This window comes from Drosophila willistoni, assembly GCF_018902025.1.
Source record: "Drosophila willistoni isolate 14030-0811.24 chromosome XR unlocalized genomic scaffold, UCI_dwil_1.1 Seg144, whole genome shotgun sequence".
Lineage (NCBI taxonomy): Eukaryota > Metazoa > Arthropoda > Insecta > Diptera > Drosophilidae > Drosophila > Drosophila willistoni.
In genome coordinates, this window is record NW_025814057.1 from 5,288,758 (window position 1) to 5,307,713 (window position 18,956).

At 37.3% G+C, this 18,956-nt stretch overlaps 4 protein-coding genes across 5 annotated transcripts in view; 1 reads left to right on the forward strand and 3 right to left on the reverse strand.

Annotated features, from left to right (window-relative positions):
* Window positions 1-291: 291 nt before the first annotated feature.
* On the reverse strand, window positions 292-1,263 carry LOC6639147 (1,2-dihydroxy-3-keto-5-methylthiopentene dioxygenase). Its single transcript, XM_002062140.4, has 5 exons — window positions 1,102-1,263; window positions 946-1,023; window positions 742-869; window positions 583-676; window positions 292-509 (listed from the first exon to the last, which is right to left on the reverse strand). Exons 1-5 carry the CDS (start codon window positions 1,222-1,224, stop codon window positions 372-374), a joined length of 561 nt encoding a protein of 186 aa, XP_002062176.1. The 5' UTR covers window positions 1,225-1,263; the 3' UTR covers window positions 292-371.
* Window positions 1,264-1,339: 76 nt separating this feature from the next.
* On the forward strand, window positions 1,340-2,096 carry LOC6639146 (ubiquitin-related modifier 1 homolog). Its single transcript, XM_002062139.4, has 5 exons — window positions 1,340-1,510; window positions 1,573-1,640; window positions 1,701-1,782; window positions 1,841-1,889; window positions 1,956-2,096. Exons 1-5 carry the CDS (start codon window positions 1,476-1,478, stop codon window positions 2,022-2,024), a joined length of 303 nt encoding a protein of 100 aa, XP_002062175.1. The 5' UTR covers window positions 1,340-1,475; the 3' UTR covers window positions 2,025-2,096.
* A 294-nt stretch (window positions 2,097-2,390) lies between these two features.
* Window positions 2,391-4,309, reverse strand: LOC6639326 (gamma-tubulin complex component 2 homolog). The gene is made up of 2 exons (XM_002062138.3): window positions 2,616-4,309; window positions 2,391-2,531 (listed from the first exon to the last, which is right to left on the reverse strand). Exons 1-2 carry the CDS (start codon window positions 4,261-4,263, stop codon window positions 2,422-2,424), a joined length of 1,758 nt encoding a protein of 585 aa, XP_002062174.1. The 5' UTR covers window positions 4,264-4,309; the 3' UTR covers window positions 2,391-2,421.
* A 1,574-nt stretch (window positions 4,310-5,883) lies between these two features.
* LOC6639324 (triple functional domain protein) overlaps window positions 5,884-18,956 on the reverse strand; it is a 56,001-nt gene continuing 42,928 nt past the window's right edge. Inside the window, exons 1-9 of one of the 2 annotated variants that reach the window (XM_023181761.2) lie at window positions 13,592-13,814; window positions 9,711-9,836; window positions 9,023-9,630; window positions 8,793-8,954; window positions 7,985-8,717; window positions 7,709-7,922; window positions 7,156-7,272; window positions 6,633-7,088; window positions 5,884-6,208 (exon numbers count right to left, since the gene is read on the reverse strand). In XM_023181761.2, coding sequence (XP_023037529.1) covers window positions 5,982-6,208; window positions 6,633-7,088; window positions 7,156-7,272; window positions 7,709-7,922; window positions 7,985-8,717; window positions 8,793-8,954; window positions 9,023-9,630; window positions 9,711-9,836; window positions 13,592-13,774 — 2,826 coding nt within the window. In that variant the 5' untranslated portion in view covers window positions 13,775-13,814 and the 3' untranslated portion in view covers window positions 5,884-5,981. Of the gene's footprint in view, window positions 6,209-6,632; window positions 7,089-7,155; window positions 7,273-7,708; window positions 7,923-7,984; window positions 8,718-8,792; window positions 8,955-9,022; window positions 9,631-9,710; window positions 9,837-13,591; window positions 13,815-18,956 lie in introns of those variants that run through there. The other variant, XM_023181762.2, reaches the window with a different exon arrangement.

Below are 18,956 nucleotides of genomic sequence, written 5' to 3' on the forward strand. Positions count from 1 at the left end.
TCGCCCAAGACGTGAAATTCGCCTTAAAATTTTGCCCTCTCGCCGCAATTTCTTGCCGTCTCGCCGTAACTTTTTGCCCTCTCGCCGTAACAATTATGTACGATAGATCGATGTAAATTTTTCGATATATATCGATGCAACTTGAAATTCGAATCCAGCATCGAACGAAAAAGGCGAACTCGAACATTGGATGCCAACATGAACATTCGCCGATCCAAATTGAATATTTTCGCCCTGCCAATCCAAATTTCGCTCAGCGAGCTACCAATTGAATTCGCCGTCACATGACCGTTACCATTCAAAACGAGTTTTTCGGTATATTTAATTGCACTTGGATTTGTATAAAAACATGTATTACATAGCATCAAGGTTTAGGCCTTATTCAAATGCACAAAACTTTCGGACAAATGCTGCAAATAGGTTTTACGGCAATCCATATTATCTGCTGGTCGATTATGTGGTGCCCATACCGGTTCTCCGATGAAATATCGGCGAGTTTGTATAAAATTCTGTAAATGTTAGGTAAATTAATTGATTTGATAAAAAAAAAAAAATGGCACACAAACTATTAAATGTATTTACATTGATGTCCAGAGTAAAGCGATGATATATCCCAGCCGGTATAATAATAAGATCTCCTTTAACCACCTTTATGCGTAGCCAGTTGTCGTCACCACTTGCAATTGAAAGAGTTAATGTAGTCAATGGTTTTTTGATTCTCCCACTATGCAGGACACTTACTCGCGCACATCGAAGAAACCAGATCCATCCAAAATCAAACGAATTTCCTCATCCGTATGCAAATGTTCAGTGAAGAACGCTTTCAGTTTGTTGGCATAGTCCGGCAGGCATTCTTCCGAGCAGGTGATCTTGCAAAACAGAAGAAAGGAAAAGGTACATATAAGAGAGGATGACTGATGGATATCTATCCTTTGGAATGCACACCTGATCTTCATAGGTATAGCCACGCTTGGCACGCAGCTCATTGAGCAGAGGATCATTCTGGTAGTCATCGGCATTAATCTAGATGAAGATAAGCCAAGGTCAAAAAGTCAGAGTCAACATAAAACAAAACAACGCAATTCGAGATCTCCTACTTGCCTTGTAGTACTCTACGCCAGTTTTCTTGTGCAGTTCGGATATTTCCAAGAAAGCAGGTGGGCTGCGATGGTGGTCCAAGCGCTGATCCGTTTTAGAATCGTCCATAAACCACACCTGCACCATTGTTGATATAAATTGTTAAGTTAGTTAGTTAGTTTCTACAAAAAATAGGGTAATAGTGGGAAAACACACACAAGCGCCACCTGTTGTACATTAGCGCCATCTTTGAGATGATTCGTAAAACTTCGATAGCTTGATATCGATACTTTGGTGGTCGCCCCTAAGAACAACAACAAGTATAAAAACCAAAACAAAACGTGCAACAGGAGTTAAATAAAAATTAACATAAGAAACACTGGCAAATAAGACATCTTATGGCTAACGACTTAAAGTTAATATTGGAGCTCAGGTATTTTACAGCTAATCGATTCGATAGAAGTCTAACTTACTAAATTATTCAAATGTGTATAGCGCTGGCGCGGAACTTCTGTTTGGCAATATCAAACGCCGACAACTCTCATTGGATGGCTCACAGAAATGCAAGTAAAATCAATCCCAATAGAGTTTAAATAACTAATTACCCAGTTGAATTTGTCTAGGGACCATTGGTAGTTTACTGAAATGGATGCATGCCAATATATTGACCAGAAGCCCCGAACTTTTCATACAAGGCGACACTGTGTGAGTATATGAAACTTTTACAGAATTATTTTGTGATTAATTTTCTCATTCATTTCAGGCGACCCGGCATTTTGGTGCTAGTCAACGATACCGATTGGGAGCTACTTGTAAGTCCTTTTCCTATTCCCATTCCTAGTCAGACTTTCTTCTTTTAACAAAACTTATTATTTTAGGGCGGTCTAGACTATGAGTTACAGCAAAATGATAACATTTTGTTTATATCCACGCTACATGGCGGCTAAAATCAATATTCTAATTAAGCTGCAAAGAGTCGTTTATATTTTTGTACAAAATAAAAAAAAAAATCGAAAATTGTTATAAACTGAATCAGAATTACGTCCCTTCGCCAAAAATGACAAAGAGCCCACACGATGTTTCGGGGTCGTAAATTTGTCTTCACTTCAAGCCGCAAAATATTATAATTTTTTCTCATTTGTAGTACGTTTGCGGCGAATAAGCAGTTGAGAATTATAATGGCGGCAGGCACTAAACAAGTAAAATTCTGTTGCCTGACACAAGGGGTGATTGTTTTTTTTTTTTTTTTTTCTATACAATATACATTACATTTAATTTATATATAATACAATACATTGAAAATATGTATTATATCAGAATGGAAATTCGTCTTGAAAATAGAAGTTAAATGCAACCCTTTTCGTCCATGCAAAGTAACAACTGCTTGTAGTATTCAATTATAGGTTTGCTCGCCTCTTTGGTCTCGTCTCCGCCCTTATTGGCCAACTCTTGAACTAAATTAAGAATATATTAAAAAAAAAACAGATTAAATTCTTTCTCATATTCTAGAATAGCAAAATCTTCACTCCCATAACGACCTTTTAGACATTCAATGCATGTCCTGGCAATATTGAGGACATAACGTACAAAATCAGGACCGGTTGATAAACAAACTTCGATGCTTTGGTCCAAAGTGTTCTTGAATGCAGAGACCACTTGGTCAATGGTAACAGCCGCAAGCACTGAATCAAGAAATTCCCTCCAACGTGACTCAATGGTCATGGACATGTATTCGAATAGACCCTGAAAGCTCTGCAGCATATGTGTATAAAGCGGATCGTTAGACGATGTAGTGGATGAGTTAAGTTTTTCCAACTTATATTGCACGTAACGCAAACAGAGAACAACTCGTTGCAATACTTGCATCTGCCCCAAACGTTCAGAGTTCAATACAAGACTTAGTGGCCATTTGACTTCATAGTTTAGGCATATAATATCGTAGCCACAGAGTTGGTCATAGCCAATGTCATCGGCTAGAAGGCTGCAATCCTTTAACTGAATACGCATAAGATCTTTAAAGGAATCACCACATTTGTGCAACACTTTAACCAGTTGACCTTGCAACTCCTCCAGTTTTAAATTCGACACTTTGGCCTCCAAATAAACATTTAGTTTCTTCATCAAATTTTTCGCAAATGATTTCTCCTGAAGCAAACCATATAAACGAAGATTATTCAGATGGAAAAGCAACTCATGATCGTTAACCAAGAAATCCTTAAGACTCTTGGCTGCTAGTTCATAGCTGCGTTGTATGATCATAATGTGGGACAAATCGCCGCGTTGATAGGTGAGTGGAATATCAATTAAAGTCATAGCCACATTGCATTGCTTTAATATATTCAAATATTTCCCGGAGAGAAAAATAATATTGGCGTGATCCATCAAGAAATTTGGTAAACGATCCACATGAAGACGATAACGTTGATCCCAATATAAATTGGAACATTGCTCCGGATAGCTTAGATCTTCCCATGGTTCCGTATCCATGGCCATATCGCTAATGAAGAATTCATTCTCAATATAACCAGCACTGCCCTTTTGGGTCCACATTTGTATCGATTCCATATAAAAGGCGGAAACTTGCTTTATCATTTGACATAGACGTTTGTTTAACTCCAAGTTCGAGCTGAAATCATTCATGTCATAGAATTCGTCCAACCGATTAATCAACTGTACACTATTCAAATTTAGATATTGGGTATATCCAGCAATTCCGCAATAGACGTTCATGATAGGCAACCAGGGACTCAATTGCTCAACGACTTTTTGTAAACTGAGTTTCTTCTCATTGTATTGCTTCTGGAGTTTCCATAGCATTGCAAAGTAGCGATGTAGTTCTTTACTCAACAGACTGGCCAATGCCCATTGAGCTCGTCCATTGCATTGTTTAAAACGGATCACATATATATAACTATGGACAACAGCTTGATATGCCATCATTGGCAAGAAATCGTTAATCAAAGCGCGTTGTTCACCACTGAAATGCACAGTGTCGATTTCAAAATGCACTTGCCATAGCTCATCGGGATGGGCAATCCGCTGGATATCGAAATTAGTCCTTATATAGATTGGTATATCACCTAACAAAGCAGTGATTAAATCCTGAATAAGCAATCTTTCTTGTGTTGTTGCCACAAGCTTCACAGAATTCGACTTCATCTTCGATATTAACGGCGATTTCTGCATCTTGTCGCTTGTCTCTGTATCTAATTTCTTTTCTATATTTTCTATTTTTTTTTTTCCAAATCGTATTTTATTATTAAAATATATCTGTACACCATTCAGAGACGAAGCACGACTGAATAAATGTTAGATTCAAAATCCTTTATATCGAATGAATGAATTAGTTTGGGTAAAGCGACTATAAAATGTGCCTACCGATCCGATTTTGTCAAATATGCCGCCTACTTTAGAAAGCATCTTAAAGAACAAGTTTCGCATTTATAACTGAGTGAAACTGAGTTAATATACAAACAGACTTATGGACACTGGACACAGCTGTGTTTGCCAGAGTGGAAAACAAAAATTATTAAAATTTCTATATTTTTGAAGCATATAGCCATATAAAAGATGCGTTCTTAAAAGATTTTTGATCACTGAAAAGTTGATTCAATGTTCATTTGATTACCAAAATATAGTTCTATAATATGTAACATTGCCGAATTTTAAACGATTTTCGAGAATAATAACTTATTTTAAAGCTTTTAAATGTAATTTTAAAATGGAATAATAATTAAGTTATACCAAGCGAGATAAACCTTTCAATAAACCCTAATTTCTGAAGCTCTAATCAATCAATCAGTCAATTTTTGGAGCCTTTCAAAAATTTCCTGTTTTTATTTTAAAGTTAGAATAATGCAGATTGAAAGTCTGCATTAAAATCTCGATAACTAAATTGTATGCAAACCTCACGATTTTTATGAAAAATCGACTATTATTATTTTATTTCGGTTAGCCCAAAAATAAAGGCAGATGATTCTCCAACTTCTTTACCTAATTGCTAGTGAAATAGAATAAATATTATTAATTCTAAAAGATACAAATTTATTTGTTTGATCGATCGAATGGATGGGTAAAACTCTTTAAGAAATTAACCAAATAGAAGTGAATTCGATATTTTGAAGCAACATTTAAGCGATTAATGTTTTTCTCGTCTTATGCGTAAAATAATTCAATAATTTGACAATAGAATTATATATATATATATTGTAGATATATAATATATATGTATGTATTTGTGGTATCTATTTATAATATATATAATTTTATTTTGTTTTTAAACATATTTTGTAAATGTAGGCACTTAGTTTACATATGTATTTATATATATGTATATTAATTAGCTTTAAGTGGTGAACTTTGATTTAACTATCTATATCTCGGCTCCACTTTCTGCGTGTGTATGTATGTGTATGCATGTGAGTGTATGTGTGTGTGTGTGTGTGTTTTGTTTGTATTTCCTTTACGATTTTGTGAGTGATTTAAGGACTACGAAATATATTTCGACATTGACACATTGAATTCAATAATTGGAAGCAAAAAAATAAAAAAAATTGTTCGAAAATTAGAAAATTGGGTAAATAATAATACACAAAAAATATAATTAGAATAATAATAATAATAATTATAATTATATAGTAATAATTAAAAAAAAAAATCGAGAATTATGACAAATTAACACAACTTAATTGCAATAGATAATAAATAACAAAAAAAAAAAAATTCAAAAAAATATAATAATAATATGTATATATAAAGAGAGAGAGAGAGAGAGAAAGAGACAGAAGATAAAGTATATAATATGAATAATGGATAATGAATCTGATGAAACCGTTTTCTTAATTTGCTAAAGCTATGAAATTTGTATTTAACCAGAAATTCAAATTCGATTTCGAATTATTCATTCATTTAGTGCTGCTGCTGCTGCTGCTTCTATCCGTCGTCGGTTGGGCCGATTCGGCGGCATGGGCATACGATTTATAGCGTCGCAGGATAACCGTTGAGGCAGCGCTCATTGTGGATGCCGATGTGGTGGATGTGGACCAGCTACCCTTGCTGCCCATTAAGTGATCCGTGATGGCGGCATGCTCCTGCTCCGGTGTCACGGATATATCGGCAACAATGCCGCTCTCTGCATTTGTAAGACAGGGGAGACAGTAGGTGGATCATTGAGACATCATCATTCAGTCAGACAGAGTGAGAGAGTGTGTGAGTGAGTGGGTGAGTGAGTGAGTGAGAGAAAAACAGAAAGTACATGCAGCAGGACTCAATAGACAATTACAAGTGGGAAGGGTGTGTGTGTGTGTGTGTGAAGAAGGTTTAAAATTATATACAACTACTAAACGGAATACTGTTTGTTCGTTTTTGTTTTGTTTTTTTTTGGGGTTTTTATATACAGAGTAAAGTGGTGGTGTATGTTGGTGGCTGGCTGGGTGGGTGGGTGGTTGGCATTCAATTCTACAACAACATAAGCAACAATTTGACCACACAACAAAAAACAATTATACATGTTGGTGTGTATATTTAGAAAAAGTAGCACAATTCAAGCTCAATACCCATGGACAGTTGGCTGACAATTGTTGTCGATCGCTTGTGATGATGATGACGCTTGCTGCTCGAAGAACCCGACGTTGTGGAGGTGGAAGTGGTGGTGGTGGTGGTGCTCTCCGCTGCAACTGCAGCAGGAGCCGCAACTTCATGATTGCTCAACTTAAGGGCCTGCGTCTCATTGATCAGCTCCAAAGTGGTTGAAGCACTACTCAGGCCGGGCAAAGTGTTATGGCAACTGTGACTCGAACCGGGCAATTTGCCAAAGTGCAATGTATGGCGGCTACTTGAGTTACTCTCATGGCCACCACCAATACCACCACCATGACCAGATGAGGAGCCACCGCTAATGGACGAGCTGCTGGTGGTGCTGGTGCCACTCGATAGTGAACTTTCCGATATTAACGAATTGGGTCGTCGCATGCTGCCTTTGCCTCCAGGCTCCGAATAACGTAGTTTGGGAGCTGCAAAAAAAACACACACAAATAATCATTCATCACACCCAAATAGAATTAAATGAACTGGACTTACTTTTATTTAGCTGGGCAAGTGGTATAGAACGATCACTGATCTGATTATGACTGGGTCGTATATCTAGGCAGGGTTTGCTGCCAATACCCATGGATGACATCTCCGCTAGGCGAACCTCTGTAGAATTTGGTATTGATTTGTTTTAAAAAAATAAATGAGTAAACGTTTTCTTTCTATTTTCCTTTCATCTGCAAACTAATCTCTTAAGATTTGGTTCATTTTAAAGAAACTTCATTTTTTAAGCTTCTTTCTATTGAGAATAAGGCCCGATTGGACTACTATATGATTAAGACTTTGTTTATTATGGTAAATGCGATATGTGTGAGAGTGATGGCAATATAAGAGATCTTGATTCCGATGGCTGAGCGACTCAGCAATGCTTATAAGTGAAAACGGATGTATGTAAGTTCGAACCATTTAGGAGGCCCAATCCAAAACGAACCGAAATTTGATATGTATTATTTTTCTTCTTTTTTGAGAAATTCATATTGAACTCTGACAGATTTAAAATTATTTTCTTTAATATTTTTCGTTTAGTTTAAAGAAAATTTACCTCGATTTCGTTTCGCCTGCTTCCAGAGCAATTTGGAGATCTCCTCCGTCCAGGCATTTTTAATATCCTCCGACATGCATTGGAGCATCCAAGTGTCATCGGGTTTACGTTTTCTGAACCAAATCTCAAATTTCGTTGCCGCATCTCCTGTATGCGCTGTCAAACCAATATCCGAGGTCTTGATGCTGTTCTTGTATATATAGATGTCCAGATTCTGCAAAGTTGGCTGTGATTAGTTGGAAATGAAGAGAATTCGTTTCATTATGCTGGGCATACCTTGTGATCGGGAAAGCGTCTTGCCTTACTGAATAGGACCAACTCCTCGAAGAGGAACACCTGACGCAAAGTCTTTTTGCCACCGCGTCCCTGCCACACAAGGAACTCATTCTGCCTGAGCAGACGTCCCTGCTCCTTGACATTTACATCGCAATCGCGCAACGAATCCATGGCCAACAGATCATTGCCGTGACGCAATTGAAATTTAACCATCTCCTCGGCCCGCTGCAGCTCCTCCACATCGGCGGCGATCTCCTGCAGCGCTGCCCCCTCCACACTGCGACAGGCCTTGACCAGTTGCTGGAGCAGCAGAGCATATTTACCCATACGCTGGACAGGCTTCAGTAGATACGAGGCCAAATCTAATTTATCCTGCAATTGCATTTGCTTCGGCTTAAAGAACGAACTGCCGTATTCACTTAGCAGTGTATCGCTTTTCGGTTTATTCTTATTGTACAGGGCATACAAATAGAATTTGGATTCCATTTCGAGGAAGGCAGCGCCCACCTTGAGCGGATTATGCTCATAGCGTTCCAATTCGCCAAGAAAATGGGAATTGTGAAATTCGAATATTTTCTCAATATTACCGAAAATCACATTACGTTGTCCTCGCAATGGCTGCGGTATATCGTCACGTAGTAGCTCATCAATATAGTTCTCGATCACGTAGTACAAGGAGCGGACATAGTCGCGTTCGGTACCAATCATCTCGCGCATGATCAATAGAAGCGTTCTGATGAACAAGAGAATATGTATATAGGTATCACAGAATGGTTGGACACTCTCACTCCTCAAGAGATGGACTTACTTTTGTATTTTTGGTTCCAAACAGCTTAGTTCCTCCAATTTGGGTAACTCCAGACTGGAGCCATGGCACTGCAGATGGGCATTTGCCTCCATGGGTGAATGCATTTCCATATAACGTTTTGTCGGCCGATCATAGCACTCATCCTCAAGCAGCTCATCGTGACTATATGTATATAGTGAGATGATTCAAAAATTGAATGACCAACAATAGATTTGTATATTCGCACTTACCTCTTCTCGTTGAGACTCTGACAGGAGCAGATGCGTGCCAATTTTGGATTCCTTTCACAATTATCGCACACACCGACACCAGAATCGGCAATTTTCGATTGTTGCTCCTCGCCATCGCCATCGGCATCACAATCCTCAACATCAACATCCTCGGGCTCCTCTTCCGGTTCATCCATGTCCTCCAGATTGCGACTCTCACGCCAGCAACTGCAATTGCTGCTGCCGCCTCCGTTGCTGCCATTGCCAGAGCTACAGCGATAGCTGCCCCTCTTATTGATCATGGGATTTGGTGTACTACTCGCCACAGGCAGGGTGGTAACCGATATATTCTTTCTCAATACAGTTGATGGCTTCTCCAGATGCTTCTCAAGCAATGCTGTGGCCCCAACTTGTTCGGCCAGACGTTGCAGCTCATCCTGGGCACCTGCCTCACGTTGATGTTGAATAAGCAAATGCAATAAACGAGCTGAGCCCTCAATACGTTCACGTGTCTGTTCCAATTTTTGGGCAAATTGATCTAAAACCAATTTTAAATTATTTGAACTTTCGCTAAGTACGGAAATTTTAATTGCTGCCGCATGCAAATCTCGACCCTTGGCCAAATGTTTCTAAAGAGAATAAGAGAGAGAGAGAGAGCGAGAACAAGATAGAGAATTATGTTTTATTGTGTGGCATTTTATTCACTTACCATAGCTATGAAATAATATTTTTCAAACTCTTGCTCCTGTGCCTTAAATTGATCTTCGTTTTCCCATTGGATTTGGGTGAATTTCTGCAAACTTTCTGCACCATCATGTCCCAGCCAAGAGGTGACCTACAAAAAACAAATAAACAAACAAAACAGATACAAATCAGTGGGAAACCTTCAACAAAAACCAAGGAAAAAAACAACTAAAACGCGCCCACGCCAGGCCAAGGTAACCCACAGATCCCTCGGTCCCGATCCCAGTTAGTCTCAATTTCAATTTCAAATTTGGTTCCAATCCCAACAAAAAAAAAAAAACCAACAACAGAAAACCAATGTAGAAAAGTGAAACTCATAGAAATGATCGACGCTCTAATTAGCCTCCACTTTACAAATTAAAATCCAATCGAACACAGATCAAATGAAATGATTCAACTATGGCTTATCGACAGGTCCGGACTAAGACGTTTCAAGGGTCCATTGTAAACAAAACTTATTTAAATTTCATAAGTGAAATTTAGATTTGTTATCAAACAGTATAGAAATAGAGATAATAGATTCCGATCTTTGACAATATCGAAGAGTTTCAAACCTGATTTCAAATTGATTATCATTATACAAGTTATATAAGTTATAAATGTCGTCAACTATAGTTCACCAAAATAAGTATATGTATATTCTAATCTTGCCTGAAAATCTGTAGTTTCTATATTGAATATATTGACAAAAGTCTAGAAAAGATTGCGGAACTTAAAACCTTTATAATTGGCATCTTAAAAAATTGCTTTAAATGCTTCTTTATGTGCAGAAAATAACTCTTTGGCCCAAAATACATAACTAAACTAGTTCAATTGATCGATTTTGCTCAAAAAAAGTAAAGTAATGACTTGATTTAATTCCAAATATAAATGTATACATTTTTTTTGTGGTTTAAGTTCTTTAATCGAAAAGGTAAATAATTACATACAAAAATCCGGCACTGAACGACATTAGTGGGGCTCCTCCTAGCTGATTCCCCAAAGGTATTGAAAAACTACAACAATAATAACAACACTAACAACAACAACAACAACAAGAGCAACATCCACATCCACGAGCCAATCAAGCATCTCACATTGATAATTTTTGTTGCTCTAACCAATTTTTAATCACCTGCTGCGTCCAATTGAATTGATAAAATCATTGATGCGGCCGCATTATGGGCAAGTTGGTGTTTGGAAAGAGAGAAACAGCTGGGGGAATGAGAGAGAGGAGAACGGCCGGAGGAAGATAGTATGGGTCTGGGTCTGGGTCTGGGTTTTGGGGCAACTAACTAGCTTCCATCCATCTACCATCTCTGGGTCGTAGTCAGGCACGCGTGCTTTGGTGCGCATTCACTTTCCGTTTTTGGTTTTTTTTTTGTTTTGTCTTTGTCGTCGATCAACGGCAACGAGATAATGTGCCCCAAGCCAATTTTGGGGGCATGTCCACCAGCCAGTCAGCCAGTCAGCCTGCACATGCACCAGCACCACCACCATCATCTCTATATGTATCTGTTGGCTATGTCTGTGTCTATGTCTCCACTCCCAATGAATGAAAATATTGTCTGGGGGAATTGCTCCAGTTTCACAGTTTCGATGCAGCAGCAGCAGAAGCACAATCAGCAGTTAGCTAGCCTCAGCCGGCTAATAGCGAGACTCTTGGCTGCTCTGCTCTGAGCTCTTCATGCTCATCAGATATGGCACTAGATCGACATAGATGCGTATACAGGGTGATGCAAGCCGATCGATTTTCATTTAATTTGGTTTGGGATTTAATACCCAACCACAAGCACTCATCTTCCCCCCCTCTCTCTCTCTCTCTCTCTCTCTGGCTGTCTGTCTGTCTGTTGCCCTCAAAATGACACTTAATTGATTCTGTTCGGTCAATTAATCTCATTGGGAAATTAAGACATTATTTTCCATTAACATTTGCACATCAAAATCGATAAGAGAACTAAAAAAAAATGTTCAATGTGGAAGAGAATTACGATTACAAGCCTAGTTTCATTAGGCGGGGAAGGTCATTCCAGTGTCTGTTCCATTAATGAAATGAAAATTTCATAACATTTAACGATTTGTATAATGATTATTCATTTAAACATACATATAAAGATCTGTCTTTGAGTTAGTCAACTAAATAAAAACAAACAAGCAAAAAAAAGTAACAGAAATCCATATGGAAAATTATTTTAAAGTATGTAGCTCAAAGTGTTCAAGTAATCAAATTTTGAAGAGATTAGTTAGGTTTTTGCAAACTTTGAAAAATATTCAAATCAAAATATTTGCATTAAAAAAATTGTGTTCAAAATCTCGTAAACACAAAGTGGAATTATAGCTAATAAAAAATGTGATAAAATCACATGATGCAATCACAAAAGATCGCCACTATTAAAAAAACAAAATGGTCATTTGCATCTGGCTATATAGCTATTATTAATAATATTTAGATTCGATTTTGTTTTTTTACTACTACATAAAAGTATTGGAATGTAATGAAACTGAGCTAGAGATTAGGTTACAAGTCAATGTCTAGGCAATGAAAATGTGCCAAAAATGTTACAAAAACTCTCGGATTTCATAGAGTTTCTTTTATGTGTTTTTTAAAAATGATGTCGATTGACGATTAATTTTAACATCTGATCTGGTCTGAGTGTATAGGGGTTTGCATGTAACTAGTTAGTTGAGAATCTAGGCGAAATTTTCAGCCATTTCGACAACGGACAATCAGAGTTCCAAAATTTGAGTTAGCAATTCTGAATCGACCATTTTGAGGTTTCTCGTTAAATGGCAAATGGGGGAGACTTTCAATTGTAGATCTTTTGCACTTCTGTAAGACCTAAGTTCCTGATTGAGAGCCTCAGGATGAGGATCGGTGTTGACATTTTTTTTAAGTACATCAAAGATTCAAGATCAAGTAGGGATTAAAACGTCAGATAAGTATTCGTATTCTTTTAAATAATGTTCCATTTTCCCATTGCGGAACTACTTCTGAAAATAGTGGCTGATCGACCTAACAGTCTTATGTATATATGCTCATTATTTGGTAATAATATTTTACAGAAGGACTACATGTCGTATGCGTAATGCAAGAAAGTCATAGAATATTCGATCCTGAGCTGAAGCCGCTGTCATTTGTAGTTTAGTTCAAAAATCATGTTGTAAATTTGACCAAAAGTGAAATATAATTTCTGATTATAGTGTCAACTTTGACGGTGAAACAATTATCAAAAGCCATAATCCCAGTAAATTTCGAGCAACTCGATTGGTATGGCTAAGAACGAAAATGACAACAATTCTGATGAATTGAAAATATACAAAAAAAAAAGAACAATACGAAAATGTTTTCTATGAACGATGATTTAATACGGAACAGTGTTGGTTAAACCACTAAAAAGTGAATTGCAGTGTTGGATAACTCATGCAAATTCATAGGGAACACACACTACGATATAGGGAAAACTGATTTCGCAACACCCTGTATATGTATGTAGATGTGAAGCCGGCTTACTCAAATTGTTTACGTTTAACATGATCTCGAGTTCGATTGCCTATTTAGTTTTAAAGGCGCTCTGGTTGCCATTTGAAAAGATTGTTTCTCGACGATTGCCACACACATGTGCACACACTTACACACGAACACACACACACACACATTCACACGGAGAGAGAGAAAGACTTCAAACAAATAAATAAATTAATTGATTTAGTTAACGTTTTTTGCTTTTGTTTCGTTTAATGAAATTTTCAAAGCTGTTGTTGGGTCTGATAAGAAGGCACCAAAAGCCCCGAAACACATCATCATCATCATTATTATTGTTGTTGTTGTTCCCTTTTTTATCATCATAATGACAATGACTCACTCACATAATTGGCAATATCGGTTGCCAAATTTCTGACATTGATGTCACAATCACTTGGCGCCGGCGATGCATGATCTGTTCTTGATTCAGATATTGTTGGATTTGGATGGCGAGTTGGGTTTTCAGTGTCCGGGGCAGAGGTAGAGGCGGAGGCAGAGGTAGAGGCAGAGATAAATGATGGTAACATTGCCCGAAACGGATAATATTTAATCGATTTTGCTAAGCTTAACAAGTTGGAAAACAACATGCCCGAGGCAGCACAGAATTGCGACTGGCGCTGAGCCGAGCCGATGCGAAATCACAGACACTCATTAGGCGGCTTTTAATGATACATAAGCGTATATGTATATATGTATATATATATGTATTTTTTTTTCATTTTCAATTTGTCGTCGTCCAAGTCAGCGGTAGGCGGCGGTACTCAATGAAATTCAATAAGAATCAAAACAATTGCCCAGTGTAAACAATAAAAGTCGAGAGAAACAGACTGAAAAGAATAAGAGAGAGAGAGAGAGAGAGAGATCTCTCGATCATGTGTGTGTGTGAGAGAGAGACAGAGGAAACAATAGATAGAGCCGGCACACGGTTAAATGACAATAATGACAACGATATCGCCCACATCGTCCCATAACTTTTGTGAATTTGCTTAGCTAAGTAAATAGGCAAATGACAGCCAACTCCATTCACAGTGACGGATTTCTTGAGGGGTGCAAAAAATATCCCAACAGATACATAGACATACATAGGGACAAATGTAACACTACACTCCGACTTCGACTTGGACTCGGAAAAAGCGAGCAGCAACAAAATGCGGCATCATCGAATCATCTTGCTTACAGTGACCAAATTTATCTATATTCTCGATGGCTGGTCTTAATATTAATAGAAGATGTGCCTGTTATATAAGGATCTCTTTTTTTACTTAGCCCTCAGAGCAGTTGTTTTGGCTTCGTTTCACTCATGACATTTCTATTCATTTTCGTCTATTAGATTTATAAATCAATTGCCCTCTATACTGAAATACTCTAACTACTTAAAGAATTTACTTGAAATCAATAAAAATATGTTTCCAATCCTAAAAAGTGACTTCTTTTCCGATATATGTAGGTGAAAAATTCTGGAAGATAGTTCGATTGGGGAACAATGGCAACAAGTTAAATTAATACATATGTCTGTATGTATATACATATATTTATCTCGCTAAAAGTCTTAGCATAAGTTAATAAAGCCTAATATCATTAGATCATTTCGATATCCCTTTTTCTATTCCTTGAAGTGCTAAGGTCACTGCCACACAGAAATTCCAATCTCTAGTTCTACAGTCACTTCACATATGTTTGAATATATGTATATATCAGACAACTAACTCCCAAGATCTGAGTTACATTTCAATCTATTTTGACTTTGTCTTCGGCTTGTCGGCTTCTTGTTCTTGCTCTGCTTCTGCTGTTTCGTTTTCCTTTGCGTTTTCATTTTATTTTTTTGATAAGCTCCAGTTGGACTATTTCTAGTGCGGATGTTGTCTTTTGTCTTTGACACTGATAAGACTGAGTTGATTGCACTCTGGTTCCTTGGTTCTGTAACTTGATGATGATGATCGGCACATCTTAGGCATTGCCTGAACTGTAGTTCAGTTCATGTTGACTTTGGGTGCCTGACATAAAACGCAAATTTAACGTGACAGTTTTACAAGTTGCATCGCATGTGCCATAAAACACATGCAACACCTACAACAGCAACAACAACAACAAGCAATAGAGTGCTGCAAGCTAGCTTGTTGAGCATGCGTGGCTTCCAGTGGTGGCCAAAGCGGCATCCGTTACTCCTTATGCTGCTGCTGCTGCTGCTGCTCCCGCTCCTGTTGCCGCTGCTGCTGCTGTCGTGTAATTTACACAAATGTCGCGCATTTATCTCACGGCCATAAACATTTTTTAAGCCACAATATCGAATTTATTTTGACACTTTACAAAGTTGTCGCCGTTGTTGTAGCCGTTGTAAGTTTGCTATCATAGACCACAGCAGCAACAACAACAACAACAGCAAACCACAACAGCAACAACATTGCCATTGGTAATATTTTTTTTTCTTTATATACTCTTTATAGAAATTGGAATTTCCTACTTTGCCATAGAACTCAATAGGATTAGAATATTAGAATCAAGAAATCAAACAATTTTTGAATTGTTAAAATATTATTTTCAAAGCAAACTATGATCAGAATATGTTAGGATAATTAAAATGCTTTATATAATAAATTTTATGTTAATTTTAAGTACCTAATATTTTCTTCAGAATTCTGTTTTTGTCATCGTCATGAATCTATAAATTTATTCGGAATCGGTTCGATTCTAACAAATTCGGTTATCCTTTTCTGCACTAACATTAAAAATATTTAATACAAGTAAAAAAGAAAAAACTTGGTAATTGATTGCGGGTTATCATAGATGAATCTTTAATATCATTTGATTTGTAAATGAAGTCAAAAATTATGAAATTATTTAAACTCAGTACTAATTGGCTTCTTAATTTCCCAAGACTTGCTTTCTATTCTCGTTTTCAAATGTTTTTTGTCTATATTTTAAGTCCTTGTTGTGACTAATCGATCCTGTAATCGAAAGTTATGAGGCATTAAGCTAATACTTAAAAAATATATCTTTCGATACATTAAAACTTCATATAGCCATGAAAGTGAGAGTATAATAACTTCGTGGTTGCATTTCATAGTTTGAGTTGCTTTGTTTTATCTGTTTGGCCAAAATGAATTTGTCTGTTGCTGTTGCTGCTGCTTTTGATGGGGAGGGGGAGGGGAAGCAGAAATGGGATTCTGTTTGTGTATTTTTTGTGGCATTTGTATAATTTATTTGAATAATGTCTTAAATGATATGTTGTCTCATTTCTTGTTGGCTAATTTGTTCTCGATCATGCTGTCTCATTCTGTCTTGTTTAATGTGTTTGCCGCCGCATATCAAATGCTGCTTATCTCTTTGCTTTTAAGTAACTATTTCCCTGCTTAGCATCACCTTTACCCACCGACTGGTTCTACCTCAGTTCTCTCACACTTCTTTTCAATTTTAACGGCCATGTCATGTATGCAGTTTGCATTTGAATTTATGGCAGCAACTAAGAAATTATAGCAATATCAACGAAAAGAACTGGATGAGAAAAGAAAAAGACAGACATATAGAGGCAGAGGGAAAATGAGACATTAAAAAACAGGAATGCTGGACTAAAGATCTGTTGGACCTGAATATGTTTTGGACGAAAGCCATAAATTGGCAAATGGACTTAGTCATAGGCAATAAAACGCCAAATGATATGATTAGCTATATACATATATATATACATACATATATAGTTATACACTTTAGACTGATCCTCTAAAGAATACACATACAGATACATAAGTATCTTTAAGATATTTTTTTGGTATTCTAAAGTCATATGTTAATCGAATATAACGATTTATTATGACTTTTATTACTCGAACATGGCCTATAAGTCAGACATTTTGCCATGATAAGGCATTTGATGTATTTCTTTCACACACACACAAAGACAGAGAGGGAGGGAGAAAGAGAGAGGCAGCCACAAAACACGCATGCGCGGTACAGTTGTAATAAAGCAATTTTCATTTAACTATTTTATGGCAAAAAGGCGATTACAATTTTACTTATTTTTCTTATTTTTGTTATTTTTGTTATTTTTTCACTTTCCAAAAGACAAGCTTAGCGGAGGGAGAGCGAGCTCACACCCAATCCCAATAACCAAAAACCCAAAGCCAATCTTGTATCCCAACTACATGAGCTACACGCACACACAGAGGAGTCATAAATTGTGGCCACAAAAGGCCAAGACGTTAATGTGGTGACAATATTGCATGCAACCGACTTTGAGTTGTTGTTGTTGTTGTAGTTGTTGGTTGTGGCCGAAAAGCCGATTTACCACTGGCTAGCAAGTGCATCATCATAAGCAGCAGCAACAGCAGCAGCAGGGGCAGTGGCAGTGGCAATGGCACTGTATGATGATGATAATGATGATGATGATGGTTGGTGGTGAATGCAGCTTATCGCCGATCAGTTGGCGACGACTGTCCAATTCCAATTCCAACTCCAACTCCACTTTGAAACGGGGAACGGACGTGACGACGCTCGAAAAATGATGACAGCTGTTGATGAAGTTGACGATTTCTAAAAATGCGTGTAAAATTAGTGTTAAAAAACATGTCAAACCCAATGTGACAGTTACATTTTGACATGACAAGGCAAACGATGGCAATGGCGACAACAATTACGTTTACATTTATATTTATGTTCGGGACGCTGCCAATCCCATTCCAATTCCAATCCCAATCCAAGTCAAGCCAAGCCAAGCCAGGCCAAGCCAACACCAACTTACTAAGCCAGAGAGTCAGTTGTTCGAATCGTGTTGCAAGTTGCCAGGACCCTGACCATGGGGCATGGGCCATGGCCTGTGTTAATTCAATAAATACTTGCCACATGGACATTCTAAGCGATGATTGCCATCGGCGATGGCTGCCATGCTAAGCGTATGATTAACGTCCGTTTTGATGACATACACACACACACACAAACAAACCCAGACATAGACCAGGAGAAGACCTGTGGAGCTAAATATGATGAGCTTGGAGGTTGGAGCTTGTATAGAAAAGAAGGTGTATTGTTTGTTTGCATGCCAGCTATCGCAACCGGTTGAGATTGTCGGCACTTGCGGCTCCTAGAAAATGAACATACATATGTACATATGTATGTACAATGTACAAACTTATTCAAACTCGATATCTTCTAGTCAGTCCAGCCACCACACACACACCAACACACACCAACACACACACACATAACCAGAAAGATGGCATAAGAAAAACACGCACGTGTTGATTTCAGATATGAAAAATATCAAGAGTTAGTCTTAATGGCTTTCGAAATGAAAAGATAAGTAGTCAGTAAAGAAATTTCTTGAATTGGATTCGATATTCAAACAGTTTATCCATAGAAATTATTAAGTTGAAGCAAATAAATTTATCTGTCCTTCGACATAATTTTTAAATCTCTACAAAAAGTAATATTACTCATACGACTTGTTGACCCCTTGACTGTTTACCCATCAAGCCTTTAACTTTAATAAGAAGGAAAACAAATTCAATTAGTTCCAATGCGTATGCGTAATATTTTGAAAACTCTACTAAAATTTTTCAAAATTTTATTAAATTTGACTTGATTCTCAAACATTTCTCTTCAAAAAATATTGAAAAATTTATATTAAATTTTATGCAGTTTGTTTAAGTCTCTAATGAGGAAAATATTATGCCTGCTAGGTGAAGGATGAAGATAAGCTCTTTCTCCCTCTCTCTC